This window comes from Calidris pugnax, unplaced genomic scaffold (assembly GCF_001431845.1).
Source record: "Calidris pugnax isolate Ruff unplaced genomic scaffold, ASM143184v1 scaffold273, whole genome shotgun sequence".
Lineage (NCBI taxonomy): Eukaryota > Metazoa > Chordata > Aves > Charadriiformes > Scolopacidae > Calidris > Calidris pugnax.
Window position 1 is genome coordinate 13,158,495 of NW_015094508.1, and position 23,818 is coordinate 13,182,312.

Genomic DNA, 23,818 nt, shown 5'->3' on the forward strand with positions numbered 1-23,818 from the left:
GATTATTCATTAAACTTGATAATAATTATCATCTTATGTGATGTGTGATGTACCATTGTAGAAGAGGATGTGCAAGCGGGTCTTGTTTATCCATCTGCTTCTTTATTTCCAAGTAAGGTGCCTAGAAGAGAGTAATTATGTTATTTCTAGTTAAAATCATAAGGTTAAATTTTATATGTTACATTGCCCATGATTTCATCTATTAAAACAAATTCATGGGACTCATTATTGGCTTAAATCACAGTTTTACTGACATTTAGTGTTGTACGGTTATAAATGTGTTTTGACAACAACAATAATTAATATAGCAATTATTTTCCCCAGAGTAAAATAATAAGCATATAATTAGCATCAAAATTAGTACACTATAGCAAACATTAGTGATCTCAGGGAGAACAGCAAAAGATATCTATTTATGTTCAGCTCTTGGATTAAGAAATTGGACTGGAAATTCACAAAATTAAGTCATTCAAAATACCCCAAAATAATCCACTCCACTTTTTTTAACTGCTTCATTGTATAAACTGGTAAAGTAAAATACTGTATCTGTTTACAATCCCCTTGAAAACCTTTCCTGATTTCAATCTCAGTGCAAAGCACCCCTTTAAAACTCTTCAGTCCAAGAATTATTTTAATATTAAAAAAGGCAAAATGGTGCCAGTTTTTCTTTTCTATTAAAATATATTATATCAGGTAAGAGAAATACTTGATTTTTTAAATTTTTACAAGATATTACACTAAGTAAGAAAAACACATTAATTTTAATTTTCAGTTTATTTTACTCCTCTCTATACACCTCATTCTTCGTTCCAGAATCTCATAGTATTTTACGAATACATACAGAGTAAGATTTATAAACTGTTGTGATGTTACATTTGTATAGCAGTTGGAAAAGCAAGGTACATGGGAGAGATTTCAATAGTCAGTTTTAATCAGCTGGGCTTTTTTGGGAAATAAAGTGTAACAATAATCATAAGTATTGTGATCAGATTTTGTCCCACTGTGAATATTGAGAAATTACATGGTAGGAATCCCAAGAGACCCGACCTTCCACACCCCCAACTGTACTTAGCTGATCAAGTGCTTTGCTGTAATACAAATAAAGCTGTCATTCAGAGCCCTGTCACAAAATCAATTTCTTTTGCTTTGGAAATGAAAGGCCCAGTTTGGCTTCGATATTTCCAGGAATGCAGCAGTTGGTGATTATTGAGTTAAAATGTCCTATTCTGCTGTTATCTCTTATTTAAACTCCAAAAGATCTGAGTTATACTTCATCACTTTTATTTGACTGATGTTATAGATACGCTAGGTTTGTTATTTTTTACACATATTTTAATATTATTACAACTCTATAGGAAAGAAATCATACTATTGACTTCTCCATCCACCACAGCCAAGCAATATAAACATCTTCCTAGTTCTAGAAATAGTGATCAAGTTAGGTAAAGATTTTTAAACTCACCTGTGTCATCTCTCTAATAGAAGTGATACTGTCCAAAGCCTTCATGACTCGGTCATAATTCTTCTTCTGATATTGAATAAGATAAGCAAATAAATTAAAGGAATATTAATCTTTGGCTCTATAAAAACATGAATTTTTTGTGTATAAAACCAAAGCTAGGATGAATGTTCAGTAACCAGTCCTTTGAAACATTTCTTATCAATACCCTCTTTCCATCTCACACATAGACCCTCTTATTCATAGCCCAGGAAATTCCGCACACACACACACCCCCAATATTATAATTATGTTTTTTCTTCAAATTTCATTGGAATCTCCCAAACCCAAAAAATTATCTCACTTTTTAAAGAACTATTTTTAACTAAACACAGATTCTGACGATTATTTGGACAGCATGCTATGAAGTTAAAGAATGCCATGACCAAATAGATTTTAAATAAAATGCTAAACAGATGTGTTTACTTTGCTAACGGCTCTATAAAATGTCAGAAGTCCTTCAGTTGTCCCTCTGCCTTACCCTGATCCTTGCCTATCTTCTGCTAGGAAACCACTATCAGATAGCTCTACCTTTCCTGAGTGGACAGGCCTAACTGTCCATGCTTCACCAGCTCCACATGTCACATTACTTTCAGGAGCTTCACTGTTCCCCATCTTTGGGTCTTGACAACTTCTGCCCATGGCCTTTCACTTTGCCTGTGCTGGCAAGAAGCTGGGAGGAGGCGGTGTGGGCCCTGCCAGCCCAAGGGCTCTCTGTGACCCTCTCTTTCATATTCCCTCATCTGCTTCAAACTCTTGCTTTGCCCAGAAATCAGAGTAGCTGTCTCCTTGTCAGCCCCTTTCCATGCACCTTCTGGCAAGTCCTTCTTCCCACGTGCTCACACCTTCCTGAGGAATAGCCACTGCTAACTGGCCTTTGCTCAGAAAATGTGAAATGCATCCCAGTACAGGACATCCAAAATTCTTATTTATGCCCTTGGGGATGGCTCAAGTGAGATGCAATAATTCACAGCTTCTTGAGGGCTTCCCTGAGAGGCAGTACTTATGTCAACATTTGATAAAATTACATTTAGGACATAATTGCCTGCAAAGAGAAAATGAGATGATAGCAATAACCATTCTAAGAACAAAAAGATAGACTGGAAATCCCCCAGTTTACATGGTCTACACCTCCCAAAGGCTATCTTTCTTTTTGTGTCCAATGTGTACACTGAGAGAAACACACTAAGAATATAAAATTTTGCATCTAGAATTTGTACCCTAAAAGAATTTCTTGGTTCAACATAACTTTCAATGCAACTTAGTTTATACTCAAGTACCTTCTTAGAAAGAATTAAAAAAGCTAGAAAGTTCTGAAAATAGTCACACGCTTTTGCTCTATTCTAGAGTTGTATCTCTTTACAGTAAAGGAGACTCCTCCAGAAGAAGGTTTTGCTTTGAAATCTCATGCATGACTAAATCCAGGCTATGACTTTATGAAAGACAGCTACTTACCCTGGGGTTAAAGGCCAGCATCTGAGGATCATTAGGATCAACTACAGAAGGATATGGCTCAAAAATGACAACTTTCCTAGGTGACTCTAACGCAGACCGACACATGGACACTAACAGATCAACCACCTAGGGATAAAGAAAAATATTTAATCAATGTATGTGCTTTCATATTATATCTTCCAGTCTGGTTTTTTTTTTTTACACATTATAGTAATACCCTATTTCATTGTTACCTATATTACCCTGTTACCTATATAAACCATGTTATCTACAGGACACACAGTGAAATTTTTCCACTGATCTCTTCAGGTTCAGCCCTGCTACATTATTCCAGCTGCATAAGTCAGAGGAGTATCTGGTCGTAAATGTATTATCACATCAAATATATTGCTTGCAGCCCTGCTTTCTCTTATGCATATGTGGTAATTCGTGAATTAAATTAATTCTCTAGGGAAATGAAGTCATGCTGGGTCTGTGTATCTATGTACAGTAGAATGCCAGTGAAAATTGTTGCTCAAGAATGAGGAAGAGTTTGTGAATCTGTACCCCTGCCTGCTGTTCTGAAGATTGTAATCACACAAACACTTGTAAACATGGCTTCTGCTAATGCCAGAACAGTGCAGTGAGTTAACAGTCATTTGCATGGCTTACACTGAGAGATCTTCATCCTTCCATCCTGCTGTACAAAACTACAACATAGCTTTGAATATCTATGATTTCCAAGATTTCACTGTAAGATCATGCCTGTAATGTGTTCCAAGGCATGAATTCACATATGTGCATAAAGGCACATATACAACTTAGCTACAGATTTCTATATAATTATTTCAAAATTTGTAATTCAGAGGTTAAAGACAGAATACAGCAATCACAAACCAGAGAGAAAGCAGCTTTCTGGCAGCTGTGAAAACTAAATCCAGCTCGAAATCAAAAGTTGCTACATAAAAACATAGCTGCAAATTAGCTCATTTCCCTTTGTCTCTTCTGTGCCTTCTGAAAACATTCTCGTGTGAAAACAGACTTTTCCATGAAAGAAAGGAAAAGTAGAGATGAGTGGTACCTAGTAGGCATCCCTAGTTCCTCCCACAAAACCACACGAATCAGATCTCATCTCACAGCTCAAGCTGTTCTAGAAGTTTTTATATATCTGCCATTGTATCTGACCATTTGGAGGAATAAAAAAAAAAAAAAGATGGTCCTTTAGAGAAGCAGAATGAAAATAAGAATCATGATGAAAGGGAAAAGGAACTGTGAGTCATGCTGTTGCCATTCTCCTCCTCTGCTCCTTTAGCACGAATGAACAATTTTCTCCATCAGTTTAAAAATATACTGGTAGTTCCAGTTACTAAGTATCTCAATATATTGAAAAATGAAGTTATTTAAATAATGATCCCTTCCTTCATGGTGCTCTGATTACTTTCCAGTTTATAATACCTGTAAGTGTGATGAATGTTTCAAAATAGGGCACCTGCTTTAGCTTTTGCAAAGGAGACCAAGAGCCAGCACATATTGACAGGTCAGGCAACAGGCTTGCAACTGTGTAAGTATTTTACCATTAAATTGAGCTTGAGTTCACACTCTCTACTTCTCAGAAACTTTTATTAGCCTCCAGTTGCAGAATGCTACTAGGGAAGAACTGTTTGAGCCTCCAGATCTCTTGATACAGTGATTCAAACTTGTCTTGCTTTATGATTTGCACGATGGACTTGGTCTTAAAATTGGCACAATTTATCTTAGAACATCATCCCAAAGCCCTCCTTTAAGCCACCTTTTGACTTCTGTATTGTTTCTCACGGTGACACCTGCATATTGCTCTGACAAGGAGGAAAACATGCATAGATTAGGCTTAGTTAAATGCTCAGTTTCCCCTGAGATCATTGCTTTGAGGTGATGGAATGCAGAGCAACTTAAAGTGGGAGGTAAGTCTAATACAAACATTATAACACAATCTTGTGTACGTGTTCCTTGGTAATAGTGCTGTGGATCCAGTAAATATCCTTATACCTGGGCCTGAACTTGTCCTCCTTAACAGTAGATACTGAAGTACATAAGTAAGGATTAAAATATTTTCAAGAAGGACAAGATGACACCTCCTGATGATAATTCCCTCTTATGACAGTCCCTCAGACAGTGCCTTTCCCTCTCCAGAGGCTCTCTACACAGTGCCTGAACTATCAACTAATCAGGCATTTAACTTTCAGGCATTTTGACTATATAACTAAAACAAGCCAAGGTGAGTTCAGGCTTGAAAGTTTTAGAAAGTATAATCACTTATTGTTAAAGAGGAGTCAGAATATTGGGAGTAAGAATGTAGGGGTGTATACCTTAGGAAACTAGATGAAAGCACAGTGGGAAAAAACAAGATGTGATTTCTAATCATGGGAACCTATATTTAGACTCTTTCACTACACAAAATGATTTGGAGGTAGATTCATCTGGCAAAATGTAGAGATTCACAAATGCAAACACCTACCTCTTACTAGTCAGCCTAGGCTCTCTGTATAATCAATGGAGAAAATAAACACTCTGCTGATAGTCTATGCTGTGATTCACACAATCCTAAACTAATGTCAAAAATAGCTCAGATGAATCAAACCCTAGAAGTGCTGAATTCTTTCTGCAAACAGGAAGGGAACTCAAACAAATCAGATATAGTGGGATGGATGCAATGCTATCACTAGAGTGACACAGCAAAATTTAGTGACCTAGGTGCAATGGGACAATCGATCAAAACTCTTATCTAACTCTTTTAAGCACTGCTAAGGTTGTAATCACCTCAGTACTCTACAGAAAAGCTCTGTAGATGCAGAAGGACTCTAGAGACCTAGAGCAAGCTTCACTAATGCCTGCAACAGTGATACCTACATAAAACCGAGAGTGAGAGCTAACCTGTCAGATGTATTTGAAAAGAGAAGTGACCTACTAGTTTTTACCTAATGTACAAGGTACACGTAATGTACCATGTAAGTTTGTATCTAATCTTTCCTTAATTATAGAAAAGGAGTATTCCAGCTCTTCAAGGAGTTTAGTCAATAGGAGACCCTGGGAAACTGTCCTCAGGGAAAAGAGAACAGTACAACTCTGAAGAGCTGAAGCTCCAGCTCTGAAGTCCACAGCACAGGAAGGACATGGACCTGTTGGAGCGGGCCCAGAAGAGGGTCACGAAGATGATCAGAGGGCTGGAGCACCTCTCCTATGAGGACAGGCTGAGAGAGCTGGGGTTGTTCAGCCTGGACAAAAGAAAGCTCTGGGGAGACCTTGCTGCAGCCTTTCAGTGCTTAAAGGGAGCCTACAGGAAAGACGAGGACAAGCTTTTTAGCAGGGCCTGCTGCGATAGGACAATGGGTAATGGTTTTAAACTAAAAGAGGGGAGATTCAGACTAGAGATAAGGAAAACAATTTTTACAATGGGGGTGGTGAAGCACTGGAACAAGTTGCCCAGAGAGGTGGTAGATGCACCACCCCTGGAAACATTCAAGGTCAGGTTGGATGGGGCTCTGAGCAACATCATCTAGTTGAAGATGTCTCTGTTCATTTAAGGGGGCTGGGCTACATGACCTGTAAAGGTCCTTTCCAACCAAACTATTCGATGATTCTGTGATTCTACATGTACATGTATTGTACCACGCAAGTGCCTGAATTAAAAAAATAAAACTAGCTCCCCAGAAACACATAGCTGAGGCCTTCAGAGGACTTCAGGCTGAGGAAAAGGTGGGGCTTCATCAGCATATTTCTCTCCATTTCTGACAAGCTTACACAGGTATCCCAGTGTTTGGTACGTTAGATGTTGCAAATACAGCCATCTAACTATCTTCAGACATCACATGAAGAGCTTCAGATCCTGCAGTCACATTCTCAGTAAGGAAGTGAGGAAGCTGGTGTACACTGCTGGAAGGTTCTTCCTTTGAGGATATGCCAACAACAGGTATTCAGACATTTAGCCAAACAGCTTCTTTCCAGTGGCTAGACTCACTCGTGCTTGTTAAACTGAACTGAACTGAACGTTTGCTCTTCCAAAAAACCCATGTTGCTAACTACATAAATGCACAGTGAGTGACATGTGTCTAGGAAGTCAGAGAGGAATGCACTTTTCAGTAAGATGAGTAAAGTTTTAATTTAAGATCTTAAAAGGATCTTAAACATAAGACCTTTCAACTTGTGTACCTGTACTGTACTAAGGTTAAATGGTGATTTGGAAATACAGTTTAAAATAGTTTGTCTTAAGGCACACACAAAATTAGGACAGAAAACGACGATATTATAATAACTTCATTAATAACTGAACTTAGAGTCAGAAAGCAAGCTTATATTAAATTCCTGATCCTTTAGAAGAGAGGAAAAAACCCCTATGTAGCAACATGAGTAAGGACTTTCCCACTGTTATTTAATGATCAAAACAACAGATGCTCAGTGGATAGCTGCATCCCAACACCATGAACAGGAAGTAGCTTATTAATTGCATCAGAGTAGTAATGGCTCATTAGGTGAAAATAAATGGGAATTATCTCCAAATGACAATGGCTGCCTTTATTAACAACCCAGGTGACCCAATTGAATAAAACAGAACAAGAAAACAGGGTTACTCTAATTACATGGAAGCAAAACAATGGAAGAACCTCATTAGTACTGTCTGAAAATGCCATGCATAAAGCAGTGTATTTAGAGCTATAAGAGTGGACAAATAAATAATACTTACCAAAGAGCATTCGTATGGGAAATACAAGTAAAAATAAATACTAGAAGAGACTGAGAAGACTGAGTATAGAAAATTAGACATGTAATAAGCATTAGATAATTCTACCTGAGCCCCAGTTGCAATTTCATCAGCAGCTTCGTTCATCACTCCTAATGTTTGGAAAGCAAATACACAGAGCTCCCGTTCACAAACAGTGGGCTAAACAGAGAAATAAAGTTAATTATATTTTTGTTCTAGTTTTGGGTTATTGGTTTTATCATGTAATACCTATAACAAAACCCAAACACATTTAATGTTATTTTTTTTTCTTTAGATATTAACGGTAACATTAATTTCAAATATGAGTACATGGAAATTGTTGAGGAAGGTACATTAGAGAAGCATTTTAATAATCTGAAGAACAAGTGTGAAGAACTCTAAAACTTGTAAGTACTCACAGAAACTAAACTTAAAAGAAATCCCAGATTACAAACCACAATTAAAGGCATAGTACCCAAATGTCCTTAACAATATGCTATCAGATTCTGACAACATCCTACAGAATTAAAATTAATGGAGAACAAATCTAGAAACTTATGGGGGCACACCCCCTTCATAAATGCAGGTTTATCCTTCACAGCTATTCTTCATCTGTTATTCTGCTGTTGAGAACTCAAAAAAAAATCTGACTTAGAAGACAAATTTATTAAAGAAGCTCTTTTAAATTATTTTTTAACTAATGTAACATTTTATTTCTAAACTTTACTAAAATTTTTATAAAATAAACACTGTATTTGGGAAGGCCACGTTATTTTAATAAATAAAGGTGCTTCCACTCTTTTTTCAGGTATCAAAAAATAATTAAAAAAACTTGTTGTTTTGTGGTCTATATTTTTAAAAAATTTAATTCACAATGCCATCATAATGATCAAATATTTATTTAAACTGCAGATTGAGTGAGAGCTGAGCATTCTGCCTTCACAAAGCAAACAAAACAGAAACAAAAAAGAACACAGCTTTAAGTAAAGAGAATAGGCATGACTTCACAGACTTCCTAATTAGTTACATCCCTTACTGCAACTCCCTGTTTATTTATTGAAAGATAATTAGCAGATCAACTATTTAAAGGGTCAAGTCATGAATCACACAGTGAATTGTTATAAGCATTCAAAATGAACAAACAGTTGGAAGAAATAGAAGAAAGAAACACAAATTAAAATGATCCTTAAAATTTATCCCAATAAACATGACTTTTTATTACAGTGTTGAAAGGAATAAAAAAAAATATTTTATATTAGTTCTTTGAATCCATATTACTAAATCCTACCTAACTGAAATTTAAAATTATCTTTGGTAGGGACTTTTGTAGTGAACATTTGTAACTAAAAATTCTGAGTCTAGCTACCATGATAATCACCAAAGCTTTTGTAGCAGTACGCTTTGAAGTTCAAGCCAATGTCTCTAGGAAGCAGTTGCAGAAATGAAAAAATGAATTGAGCACAGGGAGAAAACATAAAATTTAGCTGGATTCTGTTTCAGGCAACAGCTTTGTCAGTAATAAGCATACTGCTGTATTTGTAGTCATAGCTCTTAAAATATGCATTTGCTGGGTTTCAAAGACTCAAGACTTCAATAAACATCTGAAATGTACTTCATTGACATATTCTCACATCAGTTGCTTTACAAGAGCTATCATCTTTCAAGTCTAATAGAGTGTCACCCATTTGATTTATTTTATCTGCTATGTTACATTGCATTAGGCAGCAGACAAAGCCTAACATGATCCAATTTGCTGTGCCATGGCATGCAAGACAAAAAGTATTTACTATTGTCATTATTCTTAGGTCTTCTACATTTAGAAGGTGGTTAAATCATTTGCTTAGTTGGGGAAGCATGGTGGCTTTACCACCTTGACCATCATAATCAACAGTGCAAGGTATTGCTCTGGAATAGCAGAGCATCCTAAGTTTAGCCATGCCTGCGATAAGAAAGGTGTTAAGAAAATACTTATTTTTAAAATTTTCTTTACAACTTCAACAAAGTAAGATATCCTGACACTTAAAAGATGGCAAAGGGAACACAAGATATGTCATCTGCGATTTTTTTATTTTGGGTGTTTTTTTTCCTCCCCTGTGTTATGATCCTAGAAATTTCCAAGCATCTGGAAAAGGGCAGTTAGGAAAATGGTCATTGGGCTTGTTTGACATTTGAAAGGCTTTTCTACTCTCAGGTGGCCACCGGAGCTAAATTCTTAAACGTGGAAAACTGTAGATGTAAGGAACTGCAAGACAACAAAATTTGAGCTCTGGAGAGGAACAGGAGTTACTGTTAGGGTCTATGCAATTATTTTGATTTTATGTATTTGATGAACCTTTATGCCCACTGAATATTTTGACTCATCAGTCTATTGGGGAAAATAACCCAAACTCTGTAGCTATACGGACACTTCAATAGCCTGGCTTCATATACCCACCTCAGATTCTCCCTAACCCAAACTCCGGCCATTTCAAGAGCACTTTTGCATTCTATTTCTGAAATTTATACCAATATAAGCAAATCAGAAGCTTTTGACTTAAATTTCCCACAAGTGTTAGTAGAGTGTAACAAGAGATGTTAGTATGGCTGTTTAGCTGTCCTCTACTGCAGTCATTAGTTAGGTTCAACCATTTAAACTCCTTTATTTCCCTCCAAAATGAAAAGACAAGCTCACAATTAAGAAGCAAACATTTGGAGGGCTTTTGTTGGTCACACAATGGTGACTTATCTATTCAGTGTCACATTTCCAATTGTGTGTGCTAGAACCAAGGAAAACATATGAAAACTAAGTTAATAAATGAATTCTAGGAGACAGAGCCTTAAGCAAATCACAAGCTTTATGGGAAAACTAGGATTCAAGGCTGCTCTTGCACTGCTGCTGATGTTTTGCATACTGCCAGTGTGTTGTTTCCCTTTATGGCATCCACTTGTCTCTTCTCTAGGATGCGAGCCCTTGGGACAGGAACAGTCTTGTTCTGACTTTGTATCATAAATATGAGAAATGTCCCCAGCCACAGTAAATAAACAAGAGCAACACTAACACACTTACAAAAGCTACATTGTGCCAATGTCACTTTGGGATACTCTTATTTTGGTTCAAGTACAAGTACTATTGAGCTTGGTGAACTTTCTACGAACTTTTGTCTAAGTACATGAAAGTACAGACACATTCTTACCCATGTGGATACATATCCACAGAACATACAACTTCTATTAGATTATTAGTTTCCACTGTTTTCAAAGGGAAAATACAGGACAAAACAGGGCTTATACACTGAAGTATATATTTCTAAACGTGAATGACATCTTAGGTGCATGCAGAATTTTATGACCATCACCCTGAAGGCACGCAGAGCTGACTAGATGGGCAACTTTGTTCTCCACTACCTGAAGAGGGCAGCTGTAACTCCTCTTCAACGACAGCAGCGGCCAATTGTCTCAAGTAAACTTTATTTTTCACTTGAAAAGAGAAAATTAACATAAAGCCATTGACTTCCACAAAACTGTTAGCTAAGTGATCATTGGCACTGAAAGACTATTTAGAAGGATAATTATTCCAGTGGGGAAAAGCCAGAAGAAAATAAGATCTGGGCAGTTAACCTGAGACTGCAAGTGCTTGAAAGCAGAAGGCACTGACAGAAGCAGAAAGCATTGTTTGAGCTTTTGAGGTTTTTGGACTTTTCCTTTAGCCACCCCCATTCTTTGCATGCTTAGTAGCACCCACTCAACCGCTTCTGTGGTGAAAATGGACTCAATCAGGTTTTCCACGTTACAATGCAAGTCTCACTTCTTCTAGCAGTGACTGTGAATGGCAGACAGGCAAATCACCTAGCTACTATGATATATTATGGTTCCTGGACTCATACACCACTTAAAATATTTTCCAGACGTTCTTTCAGCTCGAAAAAGCTGAAACTTTCACAGGCAATATTGATCTATCTTGCTAGTTTCTCATGTGTGCTGTGGCTGTGCTCCGAAGAGCAATGTGCCACCCTTTCCTGTGTCCTGAGGGATGTCACACAGACACTAATGAGGCCGCAACATGACTGACACACCTAAAAACTCTTCATCTAAAAAGAGAACCTGAGGGAAAGCTCATAGTCTGACTTACAGCAAATGTGACAAATGGTAAAGGTGAAACCATTAGCAACCATCTCACTTCTCCTAATGAAAGCAACAGGCATGGAGATGAAATGTAACTTCAAATCTCTGTTCTGTTTCATACTTTCAACCATGGTAATTGTTAGTTTTTCCAGGAGGAATTTCTCTCTTTCTTTTCATTACACTCACCAGAAAGATGAGGATATAATACAGAAGCAATAATATTGAAAATGTGGATAGACACAAAGAGAGAGAAAAAGAGAAGGAAAGAGAGTAAGCAAGGAACAAAGAAGTAATCATTCAAATTAAATATGTCCCCACTTAACAATTATTTAGGAGTTGCTTTAAAAATAACTAATTAACAGAAAGTACACCCAATGCCCTGAATTTTCAGATTAAGTGAAACTACTACAGGGAAATACAGACCTGTCAGTCTAACCTCAGTTCCAGGAAAAATTATGGAAAAGATTATACTGCTTATTGTTGAAAGGAATTTAAAGAATAATGCATTCATCAGGCACAGTTAACATGGGTTCACAGAGGGAAAGCCCTGTTTAACTAATGTGACACACTTCTATGGTAAGCTCACCCGCCTAGTGGATGAAGGGAAATCGGTGGATGTAATTTTTCAAGATTTTAGTAAGGTTTCTGACAGTGTCTCTCACAGAATCCTTCTGGACAAGTTGTCCTGCTGTGGGATGAGCAGGTTCACTGGGCACTGGGTGAAGAACTGGTTGAAAGGCAGAGCCCAAAGTGTTCCCAACTCGCAACATTCCTCAGGGCTCCAGGGCTCAATTCGAGGGCCAGTTCTGCCCAGTGCATTTTCTTCTCAACGGTCTGGAGGCAGGAGCTGAATGCACCATTAGCAAGTCTGCTGATGATACCAAACTGGGAGGTGCTGGTGACTCTCCTGGGGAGACAGGAGGCCTTGCGGAAGCATCTAGGCAGACCGCAGCATTGGGCTGTGATTAATGGGATGAAATTTAACAAGTCAAAATGCGGGATTCTGGACCTGGGATGCAGTAATGCCGGGCACAACTGTAAACTGGGAGAGGAGGGGCTGGAGAGCAGCCCTGCAGGGATCTGGGAGGGCTGCTCAAGAGCAGGCTCAATACAAGTCAGCAGTGAGCCCTGGCAGCCAAGAGGGCAAACTGCATCCAGGCGTGCATCAAACACAGCAAAACAGGCCGCTCAAAAAAGGGCATCTTCCCCCTGTATTCAGCGTTGTTGAGGCCTCACATCAAATATTGTGTCCAGTTCTGGTTCCCACAATTTAGGAAGGAAGTGAAGGTCCCTGAAGACATCCAGAGGAGGAAAACAAAGCTGGTGAAAGGGCTGGAAGGAGTGTCCTATGAGGAGCAGCTGAGGACTTTGGTTTAGTCTAGGTTGGAGAAAAGGAGGCTGAGGAGCGACCTCACTGCTCTCTGCAGCTTCCTGAGAAGGGGACACTAAGAGGTGCTGATCTCTTCTCCATGGGATCCAGTGACAAAACGTGTGGGAATGGTTCAAGGCTGCACCAGGGAAGGTTTAGACTGAACATTAGGAAGCATTTCTTTACCGAGAGGGGGGTCAAACACTGAAACAGGCTTCCTACAGAGGTGGTCGACGCCCCAACCCTGTCAGTGTTTAAGAGGCATTTGGACAATGCCCTTAACAACGTGCTTTAACCTTTTGTCAGCCCTGAATTGGTCAGGCATTTGGACCAGATGATGGTTCTACGTCTCTTCCAACTGAAAGAGTTCTACTCTATTCTATACTATAAGCTCAACGAAGCCAAGCTACTGTAAATTCTATATAGGTATACACAGCACCAGAGAGCAGGAATAATTAATTTAATACCCTATCTCACTATAAATCTGTAAGGTAAACTCTCTGAATAATCTCAGAATTTTCACATGCTAAGTGTACTCTGCTGAAGGACAGGGGAGATGCCACAGTGGTAAGCAGATAAACCTGTAGAAAGATGAGAGTAAACTGAGGCTGAGTAAGAAATTTCACTTGCTCTCTTTGGTTTTCTTTTGGCTGATCCAGATTTTATTTTCTGTTTTTCTTTTTTCTTTTTTTTTTTTTTTTGGTATTCTTGGACAGCTTATATACATTTTTTAGAATGTTTGTTTCCCACATATATAAACAGATGGCAAATACATAAGCATTATGGAGTGTTGGCTGGGCAAGGTGCATGTTGCTAAGTTCTTGGTGACAGGAGAAGCTAAACTGCAACCATTTTATTCTCTTGTCAAAAAAAAAAAGTGAGTGAAATCCATTTTACCAAAGTACTGTTTGTAACTGGAGAGAGATAAAACCATTGTGGAGTAATGGTAAGAAGGACTGTTTCCGGAACATCAAGGCTACTGTGTTTCAGTGGTGACTAAGAATCTTGTATTCAAAGGACAGAGAAACCCAAGAGCTCTTCAAGTCAACAGGTGCTTACCGAGGCCAATATTTCACCCATATTGAATATACGATGACTGAGCCCTTTGGAATGAAAAACATTCTGAAAATATAGCCTTACTAATACAAGAACAGATATTTCAGAATTATCAGACTGTAGTTGTTTTTACAGCTAAATAAAAACAACAGATATTTAAAAAACTGTTTTACAGTATTTTATCATTCATATTTTATGGGAAAAAACTTTAAACAGCAGAGGTGTTTGTATCAGAGTTTAAATTTTAAAGAAACTAGCTTCAATATTTAGTTTTGTTGAGTTTTTACTATTTCTTGCTTTTGTTCTAAAGAGGCCTGAGTGTGAGGTTTCAACACAAGATGGCACTCTAAAAAGATTTTTTGACTGAAACAAAAATTGATAGAGGATTTTTTTTATCACCCTATTGAATATATTTTGAGATTTTTTTTGTCCTGTATAATTGTCTCACAGGTCTTTAAAATCCACTCAGTGATGCTGGTTTAGCAGTGGCTTTAGTCTTTGTAAATGAGGAATTCAGGAAGGCACAGGCAGTGAGATAGACACTAGCCACACAGATTATACTATGTAAAACTGAACATGATCACAAAATTACAGAATGACTAAGGTTGGAAGGGATCACTGGAGGTCATCTGCTCAGGCAGGCTTTTCTGAAGCCTGTTGCCCAGGACTGTGTCCAGATAGCTTCTGAATGTCTCCGTGGATATAGACTCCACAAACTCTCTGGGCAACTTACTCCCATGCTCAGCCACCCTCAGAAAAGGTGAAAAAGGTAGAAAAGTGTTCCCCGATGTTCAAAGGGAACCTCCTGTGTTTCACTTTGTGTCCATTGCCTTTTGTCCTGTCATGGGCACCACTGAAATGAGCCTGTCTCCATCCACTTTGCACCCTCCCTTCAGGTAGTCATGGACATTAATAAGATCCCACCTGAATTGTCTCTTTACCAGGCTGAACAGTCCCAACCCTGTTGGCCTTTTCTCCTACAGGAGATGCTCCAGTCTCCTGTGGCCTCACCAGAGCTGGATAAAGGGTAAGCATCATCTCCCTCCACCTGCTGCAATTGTACTCTTTAATGCAGCCCAGGATACCATTAACCTTCCTTATTGCAAGAGCATGTTCCAGGCTCAAGTTCAACTTGGTGCCCACCAGGACCCCCAGGTCCTCTTCTGTCAGTCTGTTTTCCAGCTGGGTGGCCCCCAGCATATATTGGTGCTTGGGGTTGTTCCTCCCTAGGTGCAGAACTTTGCACTTCTCCTTGAACTGCATGAGATCCCTGTCAGTGCATTTCTCCAGCCTGTCGAGGTCCCTCTGAACGGCACCACATAGCTCTGGAGTATCACCCACATATCTCAGTTTGTATCATCTCCAAATTCACTGAGGGTACACTCTGCACCATCATCCAGATGATTAATGAAGATATTAAACAGGACTGGACCCAGTATTGAACGCTGGGGTACCCCACTAGTTACTGGCTTCTAACTAGACTTTGTGTCACTGATTATCACTCTTTGGGCCTTGCCATTTAGGCAGTTTTAAGTCTACCTTGCTATCTTCTCATCCAGCCCATGCATCAACAGCTGTTCTATGAGGATCTTATGACAAGCAGTGTCAAAGGACCTTCTAAAGTCCAGGTAGACAATATCCACAGCTTTCCCCTCATCTACCAGACCAGTGACTTCATCACAGAAATTTATCAGGTTGGTCAAGCCTGACTTCCCCTTGATGAAGCCATGCTGACTACTGCTGATGATCTTCTTATTGCTAATGTGCCTGGAAACGGTTTCCAGGCTTACGGGCTCCATCACCTTCTCAGGGACCAAGGTGAGGGTGACCAGCTTCTCTTTCTCTGTGTCCTCCCCTTCTTGCCCTTCTTGAAGAGAGGAGTGACATTTGACTTCTTCCAGTCTTTGAAGATGATAGTACATGATAATATATTTTTATTATAGTTCTTTTAATCAGATCCTTAAATATAATAACTTTGATCTCATTATATTTAAATGTTTGTAATAAAAGTACATGCTGAATTCCTACAACAAGGTATCTCTCTACTATTATAGCAGCAAAACTGTTGCATTATTAAAATGCAACTTAGGTCTTTCCTAGAATATTATTATCAGCTCTAGAGTAATAGGAAGAATTTCATATGGCATTAAAAAAAAAGTTAATAGCATTCTAATATAGAACCAAATAATGCTGAACTTTCTTTAGTACCTTATTACTCCTGCTTTGCAAGATATACTTTTTAGCTAGATGAACGAAATCATATGGTTGAAAAGTACATTTGGAGGTCAGTTAGTGGTTTTATTCTCTCGTAAAAGACTGGCTTTATCTAAACTTTATCTAAAGTTTTAGAGAAAGTTAAAATTAGCTTTCTCTAAAGCTTTATCAAGGACTGGAACAGGTTGCCCAGAGAGGTTGTGGAGTCTCCATCCTTGGAGTTTTTCAAGAGCCAGTGAAAGACAGTGGTTGAAACAATCTCCAGTTTCAGGGGCTTTTCGCTTGAGACACCTGTCCTGTGAGAGAATATCTCAGTACTTCAGAATAGGCTTTGTGAAAGTCCATTTCCTAAGTTTACTCTTAATATTTAGTCTAATGTGGTATTTTGACAGAAATCAGGATAATCTATTTATCTATTATAGCAACACATATGTGAATGATACGCTGTTTGAAAATGTCAGGAAAAAAAGAGGATTTCAAAACATGTTTTTGAAACACTTAAAATCTAGCCATTAACTAAAAACAAATAATAGTCCATGTCTCAGTCATCTAAACAACTTCTGTGTTGAGAACAATTCAAAGACAGTAACAGGAGGCTAACAATTCAAATGAGCAGACCCTTACTGCTTTCAGTAGGTTTACCAGGTCTGCCTTATCTGTCTCTCCTCAGCACAAAACCTATGTCTGACCTTGTACTTCCCACTGTTTTTCGAAGCTTAGCAAAAAGCTGCTTCAGAAGAGACTGATGACAGAGCTCCTGAGCAGCACAGACCGCCTTGCAGAAGGATGCATTATGATTCTTTACATGAGATAAGGGAGCTGTCTGGATGCAAAGGCTGCAGTCCCAACCCTTGCTGATGATTTCAAAGCTGTTTCTTAATTCTTCTATGAAGAGTGAAATGGGTAGGCTTCAGATCACTGTTAGGAATAACCCATGAAATGGTCTATGTTATGCAAGAGGTTGAATAATACTTCTTCTTCTTAGGATCTATGTATTCACTGATTTATTCCTGTGCTTTGCAGAAAGACTGTAAATCATGCCATGCAGTGATTTCAGGGAATTTGCAGTTTTCAGTGGCATTCTATCTAAGTGCGTATCTCTACACATCCAATTTGTCTTTTATAACTTTGGATGCACTGTAAATAACCATTAGATCTCACTGTGCTCTTGAAATAAATACTAAAGAAACATGCTATGATGAGAAATTACATTCATCCCCATCTCATATGGGAAACGTGTGAATATGTGCAGGGAAGCATTGTGTACTTTACTGTTTTGTGGGGGTTTTTTTTAGGGGATGGAATGATGGAGTGAAGCAAGGGACCACAGACCTCTATAAAGAAGAGTACAACAGCTTCCTGACATGTTATAGTACTTTTATAGGACTCCTTCTTCCATTCCAGAGAACTTTGCCATTCCTCTTCACAAGTCATACAGTTGCAGTTCCTTGTGAGAGCATTAGGTTTGTGTTTTGAAATTACCTATCTATATAATGTGTTTTTATCTACACAGCCACTTGTGGAGTACACACAGGAACTGTATCTGTAATTCTGGTCTTCTGTATTTCAGGGAACTTTTGGAGCTCAAAAGGAAACCGGTTTTCTGAAACATGCATACATTGCTCCATGAAGAAATTCCCAAGAGAAATCTAAGAATTTTGTCCTTATTCATCTTCAGTAAGTCACTAGGGTAGCCTCTTTATTTATCCTCAATAAGTGACTAAGATAGCCTACCAAAGTCCAAAGATTCCCGTGTACAACAGGATTCCTGAACATTTGCATTATTAGATTAGTACCGTGGGCTCTGGAGCAAGACAGGTATCCACTGTCAGAGCACAAAGCCAAACATAGGCAATTTCTGCAACAGACATGTTCCATACAATGATATGTCTGCCATGTGGATCTAGTGTCTAAATTAAGCTATACAAAAAGACACATCTTGTTGTCATCAAGTTGCTCTTATCTTATGGGAAAGAAGATGTCAAGATTTTAAGAAAGCAGAGGAAATTGAAATAAGATATTAAAAACAGAACACCCCCAGAAAAAGTTATCTAGGAAAAAGAAACACAATAGTGAGAAGAAAGCTTGTGCCAAGAGATAGACTGATTTAACAATACTTTATAACATAGACTGTAGAGTAAATCTGCAGAAAGGAAAAACTTTCTCTCTCAGATTCACTTTGTACCTTCAGCTGTCCTCAAGATGAGACAGAATTATACAAGTGGTTAATAACCAGCACAAAAAATCACACCCATATATGATAGAGTATTAAAAGAATGTAATTACTCTGTGATGGCAATTGTTGAATTTTTTAAACTGCATTTCAAGACAATTAAGCTATAGTATAGTTCATTAAAGATGTCAAGCTGACATACTGGAGAATTACAGGATCAAATTCCTTACCAGTTTCTTTGCAATTGTGTAAAACTCCCATTAAATATCAGAAAATCAAGCCTAACTACATTTTAAAATAACTTCTCAAGCAGTAACTTTGCTATACTTTTATAGATTCAGATGCCTTCTTCCTCATTGGAAAAAAGGCCCAAATGGTAGAAGGGAGGCTCATCAGTAAGGATACTCACACGCAGACATGACCCTGGGTGTGGGAGCTATTATTTAAAGGAAGAGAATGGTGAATCAGTTCAGTCTGTGGCATAGTCTGTGGTTAGTCTGTGGCATCTTTTGTGATACAACCAATGACAGATAGAGCCTATCTAAGTAATGCCTTTGAGATATGGACAGCTGTAGAAAATGGGATCTAGACACAGAATCTAAAAATACTTCCAGACTGCAGCAAGGTTCTGATCATTATGAAACCTGGTGAAGTTACTGCGGTATTAGAAGTATGAGCACTCTAAATCCCTTTATGAAGGCCAGGGATACTACATACGGGATCCATTAAGTGATACAAGGTCAGACTGCATATAGCTTTGCCTTAAATGAAAGCCCCCCGCATTTTGCTTAATGCAGTTCTGTATTTCTGAGATTGCTGTTGCAGCAGTATTACACATAATGTGCTCTTGCAGTTGGGTCATTCTCTATCCTCTTTATATACATTATATATAGATATGTATGTATGTGTATATGTGTGTGCATCAGGTGCATATAAATAAACCCTACAATTGACTACTTCAGGCTGCCTCTGCCAGAGCTCGCAGTAAAGGATAAATTTCCTTAAGACCTTTTGGCAAGCTCTTGCTCAATTCAAACTGAGATCCTTTCTCACCTTCTACAGAACTGCAAACTCATTAATGGCTCTATATTGCTTATTGAGTCATTCAAGCATACGCAGAGCAGGCTAGATTTCTTCCCGCTACCTCCTTCTCCCTGGGTTATATAAGGACACCCTCTCATTTTTGCAGAGCTTGCTAGGTTATGCTGCCTGCAAAGGCACTGATGAATATATGTTTAGTGGCAAACATGTTTGCACTTTCCTCTGTTTTGAAGCACTGAGAAGCTCCCAAGCGGATAGCTAAAATGACCACTCTTTAAGCTGAAGACAGAGGAAAGTAATTCTGAGGGTATTTAATCTCTAAAGTGGAAAAGCAAGAAGAATTAAGATTTTTTTTTAATTTAGAATAGATGAGTTTCCATTCTGTTTTCTTTTAATAGCTCATCATGTTAAGAGGACTAAACCCTACGGTTTGCTTTGTCCTATGGACAATAGATAAACCCAGTAATTCAAATATATTATCCAAACTTTACTCATTATGCAAACATTACTCACTTTGTCTTATCTCATCCTGTCAGAGGTAATATGCATAGCAGTGCATTCAAAGATGAGCAACAGGAAACTGGTGCCTTTTCTACAGGCTTCTAATCAGCGTTTGATTGCTGATAAATATGGCAGAAAACCATGTTTTTAAAAGTTAGATAGAAACTTGAAGAGACAAAAAACCACCTGATAGGATTTTCAAAAGTACGGAGGTTTAACCATGACTTAAAATGGTGTTAACTGACTATGCAGATGCTTTTGCAAATCCTATTAACGGCCTATTTGCATACCCTGCCTGCAATTAGAACACCTGACTGTGGTGCCGCTGAGTGTCAAGGGGGATGACGCCGAGGTGACTTCTGCTACTGTGTAAGCAATAACCTTCCCGAATTTAGTTCCATGGAACTGTCACAGATGATGTTTGCTTCAACTTATGTGTAGTTGCTCACCACAATATGGAGAAATTGGCAGGTGTCAGACCATTCACATACTAGTACTGAAGAGTTATCCATGGCTTTAATCTTTTAAGGTTACTCAGGTTTCCATAGAACTCAGAACAGGTGAAACAAAAAGGATTCTAACTGTAAGATCAGTCCTAAAGGTAAGAATTATATTCTCCTAATATACTCATTCACAAAGCTGCACTGATCCAGTAGCTCCAGGAAGAGCATGTCTCTCAAGACCAATCTTACGCTTTTTCACTGTATGCATTCACCAACAGCACAAGAGGGTGTTAACATTCAGCATGCAAAATTCCTCATTCCCAGTTACACAGGAATGAAATGAAGGCCTAACTGGCCAGACTCTGGGGATATTGGACCACAACAGAGCTCCTAGACTAGCCCACTGCTAGACCAGACACTTCACAGAGCATGTCTTTCTACTGCCTTTTTTATCACATTATGAAGGACGGCTCATTCCAGTAGCCCATGAGCAAGAGGGTCAGAAGAACTTCAGTCTTGTGGCATTAACACCCAGTGTATCTGGTCATGGTGTGATAAGAGCTCAAGGATGGAGGTGACCCTAAGCTTTTAAAAGAATGCCAGAGAACCACGAAAGCACTCTAATGCACTTCCTCTATCTTATCTGCTTGTGACTACTGCAGAACAACAGATTTCAGTGAAATACATCCCCCCTTTATGTTTCTGTAATATTATACAAGCCTGATTTCCATCTCCCTTGCTTGCAATACATTTTTTTTCAAATTTACAGCTAAATCTAGTTAATATGCATTACATTTTTGCATCTGACAGGGATATTAGGGTGGAAGGCATCCGAAATAATTCAATAGTTTTATAACAGGTCTGTATGGCCATTGCTATTTAAAGCATTATAAAACGCATTGTTTATTCCAGCAAGCACAACACTTACCCTCAGCATAGGGCCATTCTGGAACACATGAGGTTCGTCACAGACTACACAGTATTCATTCAATACTGGTATTCGCTGCTCAGCAAATTCAATAGTCTGAGAACAATGAAAATGAGAATAACAACATCTGCTTAAAAATAATTAACAGTCAGCTCAAGTTCCACAGTGTTTCATAAATGGGTAAGATATGCCACCCTACCTGCACAAGAAAGCCACGGTCTCGAACTGGAATGCATTTTGCACCATAATTTTGCTGCAAGGAAAAAGTTGAGGCAACTTCAGTGTTGGTAGACTAATTATACGGAAATGGTAAAACATTTGTATTTTTTTGCATGCAAATATGTTAATTAAACAATATTTGCATCTAAAAAGATCTCTCATCAGCATAAACCAACCATTACAAATAATCAATCCTTTCACTGTTTGCTGAGTGTGGGGTAGATTTTTAGCATTTCTTTTAATCCTTAAATCTGATGAGGTTTTCTATCTCAGCATCCCAAAAGCTAATCTCAAATGGAAACACCAGTGCCTTCACTCAATTCTAATTAACTGGCATTTAGTAACTTCTATTAAATTTTAACTGCTGATTGTCTATCCAAATATCTGCTTAGGCTTAAAAGACTAATGTAGCTCTTAGAACAGCTGAAAATCTTTTCTTTGTATATTTACTGGTATCTCGCTTCTGAAAGCACCATGCTGACAGATCTCTGTGCTCAGAGCCCACTCAAATTATTTCTGCCTTGCTCTTTCAACTCAACAGAAACATAAATTAGAAGGAATTTCCGTTACAGGAGTCAGTAAGGTACAAAATTCCCCCTAGGCTGACATCCATCTCAATCAAAGCTTGTTTTGAATGAGTCAAAACCTCCACTTACAGGGGTTTTTTTGTTTTGTTTTGTTTATGGGCTTGTTTCTTTTCATTTCTCCAACTGCTTAATTGGAAACTTTTTCCTTTTTTCTCCTGGGAAATAATCCTCCTAATTTTATTCATATATGAGATCGAAATACTTTAGCTGAGAACTGAAGAGAAGTTAGGGTCCCAATTCATCACTTCCATATTCCACTAACTTCAAATTGCAGTTAGGCACCCAGGCTACCCATATATCTGGTGCCTGCATGCAAAATGATGTTTTTCAGCTAACATCAGTCAAACTGCACCTGACCCTGTATGTGTTGATTTTCCTTCAAAGCAAATGCATTCTAGTAATAAATTACTGGTAGTTTTTATAGATTGCCAAGCAGGGCTTGCATTTCTTCCATATCAGCTGAAAACATCAGTAATGAAACCTCTTGGTCAACTCTTCATTATCTTATCAAAATCAATGGGACTTTTCCTATTAGCTTCAGGAAAGAAAAGTCTTTTTATGTTAAAATAGTCTCTGCTGATTGAGAAAAAAATGCATCTCTAAGCTGTGACAAGTAAAAAGTCTGTTGACTCACATTAAATTAGTATTGCTGTGCACATTACAGGAACCAACCACACAGCATGTATATAAATTACTTTATATCATTTATGTGTATCACTGCTTTTAGATCTGATGAGTATAGCTCACAGCTTATTAAACTAATTTACCATGAGACATAGCATACTGAATGTAATTTCATTATTCAGAATGCACTATTTTGAATACATGTATGCATTTCAAGCGAGAATCAGCTTTTTCTCACTGAGAACATCAAGGCACCACTAGGCTAAGGGAGTGGGGAGGGCTGTCTCCCCAGATTTAACACAGAAAACAGAGAGGTGCTGTGAAAAAGAGCAAACAGACCCACTTTTTCCTCTAAAGCATAAAAGCCATATTTTAAGACGCAAAGGCAGAATTAATTTTAAGCCTTCTTCCTTAAATTTAAGAATATGTGCTACCCTTTGTATTCCTAGTCAATCATGTCTCTGGGGAAAGAAAGGAGGGCAGTATGGACCCAATTCCTTCCCTGACCTCCGGCTGCCACCAGCACGTTTGAAGGTTAAACCTTTCACAAGGCACAAATGTGCAAGAGGTGAGCTGAATCATGACTGCATTCCTTCCCCTGTGACAGTGATCACAGATGCAAAGACCAGAAGGAGAGGTGACTTGGCACCCGATCAAGCCAATGGACGGCTGCTTCCCCCACAAAGCAAACTGAAATGAGAAAAGACCTGTCTGACCAAGCCAATTTTGCAGCACAGAAGCACACACTCTCCCTTCTTCCTGCAGCAAGAAAGGAGGCAGGGAAGGAAGTGGAGGAATGAACTTTCCCCATGGCCAGCAGGTACACTGAGCTGTATTCCATGCGACACGTAAAATCTCTGTCATGACCTAAGTAGATTTTGGTTTTATAACTTAA

At 38.4% G+C, this 23,818-nt stretch overlaps 1 protein-coding gene across 1 annotated transcript in view; it reads right to left on the reverse strand.

The window, feature by feature from the left end:
• PARP8 (poly(ADP-ribose) polymerase family member 8) overlaps positions 1–23,818 on the reverse strand; it is a 120,241-nt gene that overhangs the window by 14,124 nt on the left and 82,299 nt on the right. Inside the window, exons 13-18 of the mRNA XM_014964858.1 lie at positions 21,693–21,746; positions 21,494–21,589; positions 7,755–7,847; positions 2,954–3,079; positions 1,463–1,528; positions 54–121 (exon numbers count right to left, since the gene is read on the reverse strand). Of these exons, the coding sequence (XP_014820344.1) occupies positions 54–121; positions 1,463–1,528; positions 2,954–3,079; positions 7,755–7,847; positions 21,494–21,589; positions 21,693–21,746 (503 nt within the window). The remainder of the gene's footprint in view (positions 1–53; positions 122–1,462; positions 1,529–2,953; positions 3,080–7,754; positions 7,848–21,493; positions 21,590–21,692; positions 21,747–23,818) is intronic.